At 48.6% G+C, this 12,925-nt stretch overlaps 4 protein-coding genes across 4 annotated transcripts; 1 reads left to right on the top strand and 3 right to left on the bottom strand.

Annotated features, from left to right (window-relative positions):
* Positions 1 to 292: 292 nt before the first annotated feature.
* On the bottom strand, positions 293 to 1,343 carry PV09_09163 (uncharacterized protein). Its single transcript, XM_016363165.1, has 2 exons — positions 995 to 1,343; positions 293 to 919 (listed from the first exon to the last, which is right to left on the bottom strand). The coding sequence occupies exons 1-2, from the start codon at positions 1,210 to 1,212 to the stop codon at positions 631 to 633; spliced, it is 507 nt and encodes a 168-aa protein (XP_016209001.1). The 5' UTR covers positions 1,213 to 1,343; the 3' UTR covers positions 293 to 630.
* Positions 1,344 to 1,521: 178 nt separating this feature from the next.
* On the top strand, positions 1,522 to 4,068 carry PV09_09162 (uncharacterized protein). The gene is made up of 2 exons (XM_016363164.1): positions 1,522 to 2,202; positions 2,250 to 4,068. Exons 1-2 carry the CDS (start codon positions 1,813 to 1,815, stop codon positions 3,861 to 3,863), a joined length of 2,004 nt encoding a protein of 667 aa, XP_016209000.1. The 5' UTR covers positions 1,522 to 1,812; the 3' UTR covers positions 3,864 to 4,068.
* A 2,320-nt stretch (positions 4,069 to 6,388) lies between these two features.
* Positions 6,389 to 7,513, bottom strand: PV09_09161 (uncharacterized protein; the record flags this gene model as incomplete). The annotated part of the gene is made up of 5 exons (XM_016363163.1): positions 6,389 to 6,627; positions 6,687 to 6,987; positions 7,038 to 7,185; positions 7,254 to 7,273; positions 7,481 to 7,513. The coding sequence occupies 5 exons, from the start codon at positions 7,511 to 7,513 to the stop codon at positions 6,389 to 6,391; spliced, it is 741 nt and encodes a 246-aa protein (XP_016208999.1).
* Positions 7,514 to 8,593: 1,080 nt separating this feature from the next.
* On the bottom strand, positions 8,594 to 10,207 carry PV09_09160 (uncharacterized protein; the record flags this gene model as incomplete). The annotated part of the gene is made up of 4 exons (XM_016363162.1): positions 8,594 to 9,252; positions 9,306 to 9,819; positions 9,908 to 9,935; positions 9,999 to 10,207. 4 exons carry the CDS (start codon positions 10,205 to 10,207, stop codon positions 8,594 to 8,596), a joined length of 1,410 nt encoding a protein of 469 aa, XP_016208998.1.
* Positions 10,208 to 12,925: the final 2,718 nt, after the last annotated feature.

The following is a 12,925-nucleotide window of genomic DNA, read 5'->3' as shown; positions in this document are numbered from 1 at the left end:
GGCCCCTTGTCGCCGTGCGAAGATCTCCGGCAACGTAGCCAAGGGGGAGCGGGTGTCAAGACGAGGTGCATGCTTATGTGTACAGCATTAAAGCACAAGGACGTCATGTGTGGCTCGCTGTGGGAAGCACCATCCTGGCTCGGAATGACGCAACGAGGTGTTTGGGGTAGTTGGTGGGAGGGTGGGGTCTGTTTTCGTTGCATTGGGTGCGGAGAACAAGGACGATAATGATGATCGATCATGAAGGAAAAGAGAAGGGGAAGAAGAAGGAAAGCCACTACGCGTGAGACTGGGAAGAAGTAATTCTGTGGCCGACAGGTGTCCATATCTTGATCCTGCTGCTGTTTTATTTGTTTCTCCTAGCTCTGCAGGCACCTTGAGAGTTGAGCCAGTAGAATGCTGGTTTAATAATTTTTGAAAGATTCTGGCCCTGATGATGGAGAAACAGACACTACGTATGTGTAGACGTCTGCTTGTTGAACTATTGATACAAAGCGTCCAATGTCAGATGGAAAGCCTGTCGTTGACTGACCAAAAATGCCTGTTCCTTGAGAACCAAGATGCATCACGGCGCAAGGTCAACTGCTTAACCCCTTTTCGATACCTTATCGCGAATAACATGGCTTCTTGCTATGCGCCTTGCCTGGCCTTCTCTGCACAAATGAGCGCAATGATGCGTGACAGTTCAGCGCTCTGTTCAAACTGCTCCCGTTTGACTTTCTCGCTCGCATCCGACGCAGCGATCTCGCTACCAGTCTTCAGCATCCGGTTCTGCAGCGCCAGCATCTTCGCAAGCGTGTTGTCCAGGAATGGCGCCGAGAACTTGACCCCGTCGGCGCCGGCATTGGGCAGTCTGATCTCGAGCTTTCGCGGCGGCTTTCTCGCGTTGGCCTGCGGCGCCTCAGATTGTGTCGCCTTCCTGCTCGTCATGCCGTCACGCGCAGTTAGCAAAACTTCCCTGTACCGCATTGTAGGTTGAGGCCTTGGGTCTTACGGCTGCCGCTCCACGAACGTCACGTTCTCCGCCATTTCCGCCACTCTATTCGCGATTCTGCCGGCCATGATCTCGAAAGGTGAGACTCCATTGACAGCTTGAGGCACAGGCGGCGTCTTCTTTGCGACCTGCGCCGTCTTGCTCAAAGGCGCCCGCCTCGCGGGCACGTCTTTCTTCGCGGTCCTTCCGGCCGGAGCACTTGCGGTGTAGACCACCATTGTCGTCAATGGAAAAAGCGAATTTTGGAGAGACAAAACGAAACCTTGCGCGTGGTTCGAATCGAAATCAACTTCGCGACCTGCGTCGAACAGACTTCTCCACAGCTTGGTAGAGGAAAGCAGGGCATGCATGCATTGCTGGTTTCGACGTCACTACAAGGCTGAGAAGCAGGATTTGGGCCTACCAGTTGGACGATTTGATTGGTTAGAATTGCTAGCCTAATTTGAGCTACAGGCATCAACTTATCCAATCTTGCGGGGCCCTTGTCATGACCCGTTGTCTGATGTGCACGCTTAGAAGAGACCAGACACTGGTTGCCACCCTGTCTAAATGGTTGTATCGACGGCATTGTGTGAAATCTGTACCCTACATCCCCGCATATCTGTCTGCACTGGTCGACGTGGCCCCAGAGAATGACGCCACGGCGATTTTGCCATGCGGAGACTAAGATCAACCCTTTCTCGCTCGTAGTGGCTGAGGTGCGGCGTTGAGAGATGGCCTTTTCTCTAACCGCCAATATTTCGCCGCGCTGCTTTCGGTGCTTATCTCAAGATAATTGACTTGTTGAAGAAAATTTTGAAGCCTTTTCAAGGTGCGAGATGGCGACTAATCCACTGGCAGACCTTGGAGCCGGTCTAAGCACAAAGAGCCCCGTGGACCATCCTGACCCAGACCAGCATGGACCTTTAGGGCGGACGGAGCGCGCGTTTACTGCCGCTTCAACGTTTCTGTTAGGACTCATGGCCATCAGCGCGACACAGTTCTTTGGTGTTCCGTTGAAAATGATTGACCCGAAGTTTTACGAAGCGTACATGGCGTTCACAAAGCAATCCTTTGGTGTCCTGATCACGACGATGACGCAGTGGTGGGCTCCAACCGTCGTCCGAGTGAGTGGCGATAGGAGCATCCCGAATCAACTTTTCCGCAGAGCGGATGGTAGCCTGGAATGCCGATTTCCGAAACGCCTTGTGATGATGGCCAACCACCAGGTACGAGATTCCCCAGCACTTTGACTGGAAGTCACTGACGTTTGAAGCTCTACACGGATTGGCTGTATCTGTGGTGGGCGGCATATACAAACAGCATGCACGGCTACATTTACATCATTCTAAAAGAGTCTTTGAAGAAAATCCCAATCGTTGGCTGGGGTGCTCAGTTTTATAATTTCATTTTTTTGAAGAGGAAATGGGAGGAGGACAAGGATTCACTCCAGCAACACTTGAACCGACTGAACAATCAGTCCGACCCAATGTGGCTGCTCATCTTTCCGGAGGGTACCAACCTTGCGAAGGGTACCCGCGAGAAGAGTGCACAATGGGCAAAGGAACGTGGCCTGCAGGACATGAAGCATCAGTTGCTACCACGAAGCAAAGGCCTGCAGTTTTGTTTGAAGAATCTTAAGGAAACCACCGAGTGGCTCTATGATTGCACTATTGGTTACGAGGGTATACCGCCAGGTCAGTTTGGTCAAGACATATATACGCTGCGCTCGTCTATGTTTGAAGGCCGGCCGCCGAAATCTGTCAATATGCATTTCAGGCGCTTCAAGGTAACTGACATTCCGGTAAATAGCGAAGCTGCTTTCGACGTCTGGCTTCGTAATCGCTGGCGAGAAAAAGACTATTTGCTTGAACATTTCGTTCGGCACAACAGCTTCCCAGAAGATAGCCACTGGCTCATCAAGCAACGAACAAGCAGAATGAATGGCCCCCATCCAGCCAAGATTATCGAGACTCAAATTAAATCGAACAGCCTAGAGGAATTTCTATCCATATTTGCTCCGCTAAGTTCTATAATGGCGGTGTTATTACTTTTTTATGGAGGAGGCAATACAGACGATTTTCTGAAGATGATCGGCGAGGCAGAGCAGCAACAGCAGAACACTGCACTGGGATGGGATGATGAATCTCAAGCAGAACGTCTGAAGCTGCAAAAAACTTCCCCCTCCACAAGTGGTTCCGGCATCGAAAAAGCTCGGATCGCGTCGCAAGTCCTTGTGCCCTCAAAAGTACTGCAGAATATGCTGCAGCAATACGTCGCTGCGATACGACCAGCCACTGAAGACCATATCAAGCTTTCGGATAATGCACAGCGTGAATTAGATACCGAACAAGGAGTACTTTCGCCTCGGACAAATCGAAAGCCAAATGTACTTGTCCAAAAGACTTCAACGGTTCAAAATGCTTTTCTTAAAGCACCTGGGATTACATATGGAAGCAGGAGAACACCTTCATTGAAAGGAAATGAATCTGCAAACGCAGCACCATCAGCTTCCAGTAGAAATCCGGTCAAAAGACTGAATGCAGGAGCTCCAGCGAATTCTCTGTCCCGCCTGCAGCATGATAAAATATCTAATGATACATCCACGGTGCATCCGCATGACAGCGTTTCGCCCGTACATACGCCAAAAGCAAAGCCGCTGTTTCAACAAGAGAAATTAGGCTTCGCGACAGCAAAACATAACGAGGCACTCGATGCGGCGCCCATGTCGAAGAAAAAGCGGATAATCGAAAGATCTGACCGTCTCATGGATGTTTCAGCTGACACAGCAATGCTTATGACGATGAAGACTGCACACAAAGTAGGGAAGCCGATTCCCGTGCGAATGTCGTCTCAGATGTTGGCAAGGATGAAGGCCCAAGGAAAATAGAGTGGACTGTTCGGTCGCTCGCTCTACAAGACTCAGGCCAGGTGTAAGGCTCCAGGATGAAAGCACGGATTTAGTAACTAGTCTCCCTGCGGCAGCATTGACAAATTGCTGCTGGGTTTATCAGGCTTACACACATGTATATGAAATTATAGACCTGATGCAGTACAAATCCATATTCCAGTCCCTTAGAGCTATCAGGCTTAAATATAGTCTATTAACATCCAGTGATGCCCGTGGATTGGATTTGGCTGGATTTTCGATGTAATCCAAATCCCCTATAGATGAACCCGATCCAAATTCATAAAATCGCGAAATCCATCCAAATCTGATCCATCAATGGGGTAATATAGTGGCAAAAGTCATAATAGATGACATAATAGTGGTGATGTTCGCCTGATTTCTACTACAGAATATTAGCTATATCTATAGCATATATCACAGATTATACCTCTAATCCTCTCCTTAATAATATATACCATGAAAGTCGTCACCGCCCCAATTGCTATCTTTAGATTCACTATTATCTAAACCATCTTCAATAGCATCCTCCTCCTCCTTTAGTATCTTCTTTGCATCATTAATAGCATCTTTATCGTACTATATGATCGGTTGTTTAAGGAGGTCGTTATCGCCAGCGTCAGATAGCAGCCATTACCGCATGCATTCATAGGCTTCAATCATGATAGGCTTCAGCCGATTGCGGTGGTCGCTGAGGAGGATCTTCGCACTACTAAATATGCGCTCGCATTCAGCACTCATAGCAGGGATTACTGCCATATCATATAAATATACTGCAAGATCAGGCTTAGTCCGCTCAATCTCCTATACATATACAGTTAGATCAGCAGCTTTAACAGGCAAACCAGCAAGATACTTGTCAAGTGCATCTGCATCAGAAAAGTCTGAATAGTCCACTGTAATGTGCATGAAGAACTCCTGCTCTTCTTACAATCATGATTCCATCCGGACTGATTGTGATTCAGGTGATTACATTAATGACACTTTGCCCTTATATTCCTCTCTCCATAGGGACTTTACAGCTAGAAGAGCATTATAAAACCACTGCTTATGGATAGGATCTAAGCTATCATGCCATGTCTTCTGAAGCTATTGAAGCCTGATACTTAGATCTAGTATAACTGCTATATAGTATGCTAGTATCTCATCAATCTTATCAAAGTACTTCTTACACTTATTCCATGAGATATCGCATACTGCATATAGAGGACTCCATTCTGGCTTCTGAGGACTTTGCTTGCGAAGCTCAGCATAGTCAGAGCGATAGTCGTCAAGCCGATGCATCATATAGTCGAGAACGCGTAGATAGCATGATGCAGTATCACCAGCGCCTTGCATATTCATTATTAAGGTATAGAAGACTTCAAGGGTCTTGTGTATCTTTTCAAGCACTACCCAGTTAAATTGTTACGAAGTAACATAGGAATCACGTGAGATAATCATACTGACCATGAATGATCAGGATGATCAGGCTGCATAAACTAAGGGACTGTGATTTGTCAATGGGGTCCTGACGAATTAAAGATACAGGAAGTGATCGGGGTGATCACTCAATCTCGTTTTCTATAAAAGAAGGTATTTCCCCAGTCGCTACGGAAGTCGTAATTCAACTGTCTAGTTTATCTAGTTTGTTGGTTTGAATACATTCTCATATCTTGAAGCTCATACTACTCTAAACCATAAACATAACTGTCTTATTATACTTCCTTTCATAATAAGCCTCAGTTATACCTTATTCCTTTGCTCTAGGAAGCTAAACCCTTCCGAAGTGGTTTACATTAGTGAAGCCAGTCGGTATTGGGAAAGTATTCCTAACAATTTGGTCCGCATTGCTTCTGTAGCAATAGATTAGCCGCTAATCGCAGATTTGCTGGTGATAATAAATAGCCTCGATCAGATATGCTACATAACCATGCTCTTAGAGTCTCTTCTTCTATTATTATAAGTTTGTGGCCAACTACTCGGTAATCAACGCGTCCGACGCGACCGTGTGTGAGGGATTGGTGACAGAAGTGTGAGATAGACAGTTTGATTCAAGAATATCCGCTAGCTCCTGAGAGTCTCTCCTCTGAACTGCCTTAAATACATATGTGCGAAGTAGTCACGTGTGCCTTACTACCGCACCAGCTATATGATTGATTTGATTTGATTTGATTTGATTTGTCATTTACCCTGACCCATCCTAGTTAGGATTCATCAGTTGTCAGTCTTGACACAATCCAGAACCGCTGTTCACCATCTTACTATCACGCTTACGTGCACTCCCTTACACAGCTTGTCAGAGACCAGGCCAATATCGGTGCAAAAGACTATCTTTGCGCTATCACACAAGTACACAAGGCCAGCAAAAAGTTCACAGACATTACATACTCTGATGCGCGGTTTGCCAAATTCCTCATGACGCGTGGAGCACCGATCAACGGGTCTTGCCCTCACGATTGCTTCCTGTCTAGCCCACCTGGGCAAGCGATATGAATAGCCAGCGTGGACACGTGTAAAGTCTTGCTTTAGGCCGGTGCACAACTGTCGGCGCCCGGGGAGCGCAGAAAGCGGGAGACGAGACCGATCACGCCCTGTCTCTCGCTGTGCGCTCCAAGAGCATCTCCATCATCAAACTTCTCCTCAAGCACTCCGCCTTCCAAAACGAGCTCGCCTGACTCCTTAAGCACAGCATGACCAGCATGCACTACGCAGCGGAGTGCGAAGACGGCCTGTCGGCGCTGAAGGTCCTGCTCGAAGACCCTCACTTTGCCATGCACGTCGACTTGCCCTCTGGACGGAGCTCAACACGCCGCTCCACCTAACCGCCAATGCAGATAACGTTGCGGCGATTGTCGAGTTGCTGGATGCGAACGCAAACCTGGAGGTACGCAACTTCCGCCTCAGCACACCTTTGCACTGGGCCATCAAGCATGGGCAGACCCGCTCGGTCGCCATCGTGGGAGAGTCCGGCGTGGACCCGAACGCGGTATGCGTCCATCTGGAGACACCATTCAAGTACGCCGTGCGCAACGCCAACCTTACCGCTACCAGCAAGGTGCTGGCCCACGCAGCCGCAGTTGAAAAGCGTCAAACTGCGAGCATAAGCACGGCCTGCACTAGGCAGCTGCGCACGGCTCGGCTGCAATCGTCGCCGCCCTGCTCACGCCGCTGTACCTCGCCTGTCAGAACGGGCGCATCGCTTCCACCAAGCTGCTCCTCGAGCACGGTGCCGACCCCACGTTGACTCGGAACGGCCACGTCAAAATCGTAGAGCTGCTGCGCTACTGGGAACACGGCGAGAACTACTTCAACACCAAGGAGACTGGTACGTACAGCCGAAATCGAAGCGTCTCATCCTTTCCTTCTTCCCCTCTCCCCGTGATAACATACCTCGACCTGTCCTCCTTCTCCTATTCTCTTCGTCAATTCTAAGTCTTGACGTGCCCCCATTTTCATCTTCCCCCCCCCCCCCCCCCCCCTCCCACTTCCTCTTTCTTCACCTCTTCCTCATCTCGTCACCCTTCTTTCTCAGACCTTGTGTTGGGGATGAATCGCGACATTAACGCGAGAGCGGCGCGGCTGACGATTGGACCAGAGCCAGACGACGAGGTGCATACCTGCAGCTGGGAACATTGGTTCGAGAAGTACATTGTGCGCGTGTATGAGACGTTGCTCGTAAACGCACTCTGGTAGTGGCTGCAGCTCCTGGACTTGCAGCTCCCATTCTGTCCGCAGCTGATACCTGGAGGAACCTGGGGAATGGGCCGTAAACCTTCTCCTGCTTGGCCTGGTAAGTAATCAACTGAAGTTGAAAGTTAGTCCTTGGGCCTTTTCCAATTCAGGCCTCTTCACTCGTGCAATAATTATACTGCGCTCCTCAGAAGATACAGTATTTCCGTAACGGAACCGAGCGCTCAACTCTGTTAACTTTCGTTGCGATATGACACAATGTATTGTGATGTGACCTTTAGGTCTTCTTATTCTACGAGTAGCCTTTTTTCGGCTCGCCGCTTTTCGAAATGATGCAAAGAAACATTCGTGTCATATTTATCAGGCTTTGTTTTGATCCCTCGATTCCCTTCCCTTCTTAATCTTAAAGCGCTTTTTGGTTCTCGTGCTTCAGGTAATGAAGATGATGACGAAGGTTGCGAAAGTGATGGTACATACATATGTGCATATAAAAGTTTCATACACGTCGCCACGCTATGCCATGAAAGAATAATAGTGAACTCATTTTGTTGGTGTCCGTGTTTTGTAGGCGTGACTACTGGAAATGAGCGCAAGTATACGAACAAGCAGTCTGGCCAGGTAGTCTCCTTCACCCTTTCCACAATTGATGCTGGATAGCAGGCTTCCAAACGAGAGAACCTGCAACGCTTGCAACCAGTAATGACGATGTAGATATACGTGCACAGACATCGTACAGTGCTTGTCTTGTGTTATGTATCCAATGGAGTGGAAATGGGTCGTTGCTAGAAGACTAACAACATCATCGAGATTATTGTAGAGCAGAAGCAGATATACCGCGGCAATCTCTGCTTAGAACACCAAATCCTGGCTCGTTCGTTCAAAATGTTGATGGAGCTTATGCATGTGTTACTCTCTGCCCTGCATGACAATCCTGAAGAGTGAGAGAAAGATTTTTCATTGAGTCCCCCATCATCGGCTCAACAACGCATTTAGCAAACGAGGACAGAAAGAGAAGGGATGACAAGGAGCTGGGAGCGGGCTTAGTCTCCCCGATCTCTGAGTGCCCCTCGAGGGGCACCTCGTCCACGGCCTCGGAAGTCTGCTCGTTCACCGCCGCGCCCGCGGAAATTACCCCTTCCACTTCCACGGCCACGGCCACGATCGCCTGGACCCCAGCCACGATGCTGGCGAGGGCCACGGTGGGTCACCTCGTGAAATCCGTCGTTACCATTCGTGCTAGCCGCTTGACCGTTGTTGGCAGCCGCGTGCGCCTCCTCAGCCCACGACTGCGTGCTAGCCGGTGCAGTGGGGGTGGTCTGCTTGTTCTCAACCTCGTCTGTAGGCCGTGGAACAATTTCGTAGGAATCTTCCATGCCAGCTGACGACTCACCAGCGGGCTTTGCGTCCCATTGCTCCTCAGCAGCGACATTGCCAGCATTCTTGCCAATGTCGCCCGTGGCAGGCGTAATGGTTTGCACGTCTATTTCTGCTGACTGACCGTTAGGTATCGTCTTGGCGTCGCCCATCTTTGTAAGCGCTGCGTTGGAGATGGTAGGGTCTGCTGAATACGGAAGTGCATCGTCAGAAGTGATGCAGGTAGTTGCGGCCAGCGAATCAACAGGAACTTCTGCTTTCGCAGACCAAGGATCCTCGTCTTCTACGGGGACCTCTTTCAAGGTTAGCTCCTTGATCCTGGCATCTGCAGTCTCATGTTAGCCTCCGCGGAAAGGACACTGGAGAAATTGCGCATACACGTAACATCCATCTCGCCAATATAGTCGCGGATCTTCTCATTGACACCGTTTATAAGCTTTTCGATGGCCTCCACAGCAGAAACGTCACCAGTGTAGACATTTGAGAGTACACCCTCAAATGCTCTGCCGTCCAGGTCCAGTTCTTCCTCACCTTCTGATCGACGCGCGGCTGCAGCTTTTAGGAAGCGACCGAAAGTCAAAAGTTTAATTTTGAAAGCCTGCTCCGCTTCCAGCTTTACCCTTGCCTCTGTGGCCTGCTTCATCTCTTGTAATTCCTTTGTATGTTGCGACTTGAGAAGTTCCCGCTCTCTATTTAATGCATCCTGGTGTTGGGCTTCCATCTCCTTGGCTCTCACCAACTGGTCCTCGACTGCAACCAGCTCGGCCTGCAGCGAGGGTTTCTTCAGCGCCTGGGCCTTCTGATCGGGGTTAATGATTCTGGCCGCGACGAGTTCGTCCAGGGATTTGCCTGGGTTTTCAGAAAGGATCGTGTCGAGCTTGGAAGTGGCAGTCTACAAATGTGTCGCGTGAGCATGATGGTTTCATTTCTGCAACACCAAGTCTGCTCGAGAAGGGCATCTTGGCGCATCCTACACGTACCAGTTTCTTGTTGATGTTGCGTATCCGTCTGTTGGTGGCCGGTTAGTAAAGCGTTACAGCCTCGTGCAGTTTGTGGGAAGAGAAGTCGCACTTTTGCAAGTCCCTGATGTATGGATTCTCCGCTCCCGAGGCGCCTTCTGTCTTCAAATCGGAATCAAGGCCCGCAACAGAACCAGATCGGTCTCCGTCAGGTGTGGAGGACGTAGCATCGGTTGCAGCCTTAGCCTTCTTCTTGTGAGCCGACTTGGACTCTGCTCCAGTTACGACGGAGGGTAGAATTTTGTTGGCAAGGGAGGCCATTACGGTGACAGACGTTGTAGAATTCTTGATATCGAGGTGGTATTGGAAGGAAATGCGAGAAGGGATTGATGGTGCAAGCGAAGTCGACAGTTTAGATGAGGATTTGTTTACTGCGTTTGAGGGAGCATGAAGGTGACAAAATTATGGGGTCAATGAGGCTGAAGTTGCCTGAGGCAGACATGCCTGTATAGGAGCTCTCCTTTCTGTTTCTGGAACCATCCAAAAGACGCATGGCTGCCGGAACCCTGCAGATCCTGCACAACGAGTAACCAAAGATCCGTCTATATGGTGTGTGCCGCTGGCAGAAACCACCTTCATTGAAGTGTTGCAGAGAGACTTGATCATCCGATGCGGAGATGTCCTGAATAAGAAGGCAGCAGGCTGGCTACGAACGCATGCACATTAGCAGGATTTTTGTGAGTGCCCGTGTCGGCTTCTTCATTTGCCCGCTCGCCTCACTCAGCCTTATGCTTTGGTCTGATGTGCCTCAGACAATCGCTGAAGTTGCACTGTACAGAACTGAACGGGACGGAACATCTCCTTGACACGGCCGCATCTTTTCCATAGGCAGTCGAACAGTGCGAAGTACCCGACTGCTTCTCCTTCCCCTTCCTGGTCAAGCGCAAGCACACTATTGTTGATCAAAAGCTTATTTGTAGACCAAACGGCGCAAGTTGCCGTCATTGCTTACATACTCAAGCCTCAGGTTCAATGTCTTGAGCTGTAATTGGGATGACATTAATGCCAACAAAGCGCGGTTAAGCTGTTTTCTCCGTCGGACCTCAACGCGCCTTAGATCACGCAGACCTTCAAGATCCCCGTCCGCAGTGAAGAGACTTGAGGTAGCCTGTCGCAGCTATGTAGAGAACCGTCCATCTGTACACACACTCTCTCTCCGCGGTGAATTTCATTTCAGTTAGGTACTAACCACTCGTCAGGCGCTGAAAGAAGTACTCATTTTTTATCTCTTCTCAAACAAGCACGCTATTGCGGAGTGTCCTGGCGACCCTAGGAGCATGCAGACTTGGAGCGCGCAGCTCCGTGGATTCCTTTGCTGACTTGACAAGTGCAAATCCATCAGACGCATTCCAGCATCTTTCTCAAGGCCACGAACCAGTCCGTATTGGACTTCGCTGCCCGCGTGCTCACATTTGAGAAGGCTGGTTGTGGCAAATATGATCTCCAAGGGACAGCTATAATACGTTAGTGCACAGTATTGGGAGATGACTCAGCGATAAACATTGGAACCGTGGCCACACTTACTTCGTCAATGAACATGCAACTGTGCTTAACGTCTCAAAGGTAACGTAATTCATCACCAAGTCGTGCACCCCACCAAGTCGCGCAGCATAACAGCCATCAAGAACTTTAAAGATATATAGAGCAACCATCAAATAATATATTAGTGATCTATCCTATATTTCATATATTCTGAAGCTAGATAATCATATCCACAACAAATATAACATGTAATTTGCGGTGTTGCGGCTGTAACTGGCGCTTCACGTGATTCTTGAGCCTCCTCAACCACTGCTGCTGCCTCAATATTTTCAGTATTCTGAGATTGTTAAATGAGCTGAGTAGCCTGAGCAATAGTTAAGCTGGTAGCCCTACTTATCTGTTGTCTTTTCAATTGCCTCTTTTTTTTTCTGTCGTTCATTAGCAGCCCTTAATCTCTCATTCTGTTAGGAATACTTTCCCTATACCGACTAGCTTCACTATCGTAAGCCACTTCGGAAGGGATGAGCTTCCTAGAGCAAAGGGAACAAGACAGAACTAGGGCTTATCGAGAGAGGAGAGACAATAAAATAGTCCAGCTTTATGACTTAGGGTAGTATGAGCTTTCAAGTAAGAGAGAGTATTCAGACTAACTACTAGGTAAACTAGACAATTAAACTACGGGGTTCCAAAAGGGAGAAATTTTTAAGTGTTTTTATAGACATAGGAAAATACTGCTCATCCTGCTCATCCCATGAGCACAGTGAGCGCGCTCATGCCAAGACCTAATGAGCGCTACTGCACTTTCAATTGGTTCTTTCTTCCCGAACCAATAATGATGGTTCTTGGTGTTTCACGTGTTATGGTCATAACACCTAACTTACTTACTTTGGAGAATGAGAGATTAAGGGCAGCCAACGAACTATAGAAGAAAAAAGCGGCAATTGAAAAGATGACAGATAAGTAGGGCAACCGGTTTAACTATTACTTAGGCTACTCAGTTTATTTAATAATTTTAGAATAGTCTACTGAAAATAGCGAGGCAGCAGTAGTTGTAAGGGATTGGTGATAGAAGTGTGAGATAGATAGTTTTATTCAAGAATATCCGCTAGCTCCTGAGATTCTCCTCTGAGCTGCCTTAAATACATGTGTGCGAAGTAGTCACGTGCGTCTCACCGTCGCACCGCCTGCGTGTCGCCAAGCCCGAGGCGTCTAACTTACAAGTACGTAGGTGGTCACGAGATGTCCTCGTGACCCCCGTTCTGTCGTGGCGCCTGCGCCACGCCGTTGTCACGCCGTACGTGACAGTAGTGGTTGAGGCGGCTCAAGAACCATATAAAGCGCCAGTTACAGCTGCAATACCGCAAATTACATGTTTCATTTATTGTAGATATGATCATCTAGCTTCAGAACATATTAAATTTAGGATGGATTACTAGTATACTATTTGATGGTTGCTCTATACATATTTAAAGTTCTTAATGGCTTTTATGCTGCGCG

Source organism: Verruconis gallopava, assembly GCF_000836295.1.
Source record: "Verruconis gallopava strain CBS 43764 unplaced genomic scaffold supercont1.56, whole genome shotgun sequence".
NCBI classification, from domain to species: Eukaryota; Fungi; Ascomycota; class Dothideomycetes; order Venturiales; family Sympoventuriaceae; genus Verruconis; species Verruconis gallopava.
The sequence above is the reverse complement of the archived record's forward strand: the minus strand, read 5'-3'. Positions and strand labels throughout refer to the sequence as shown.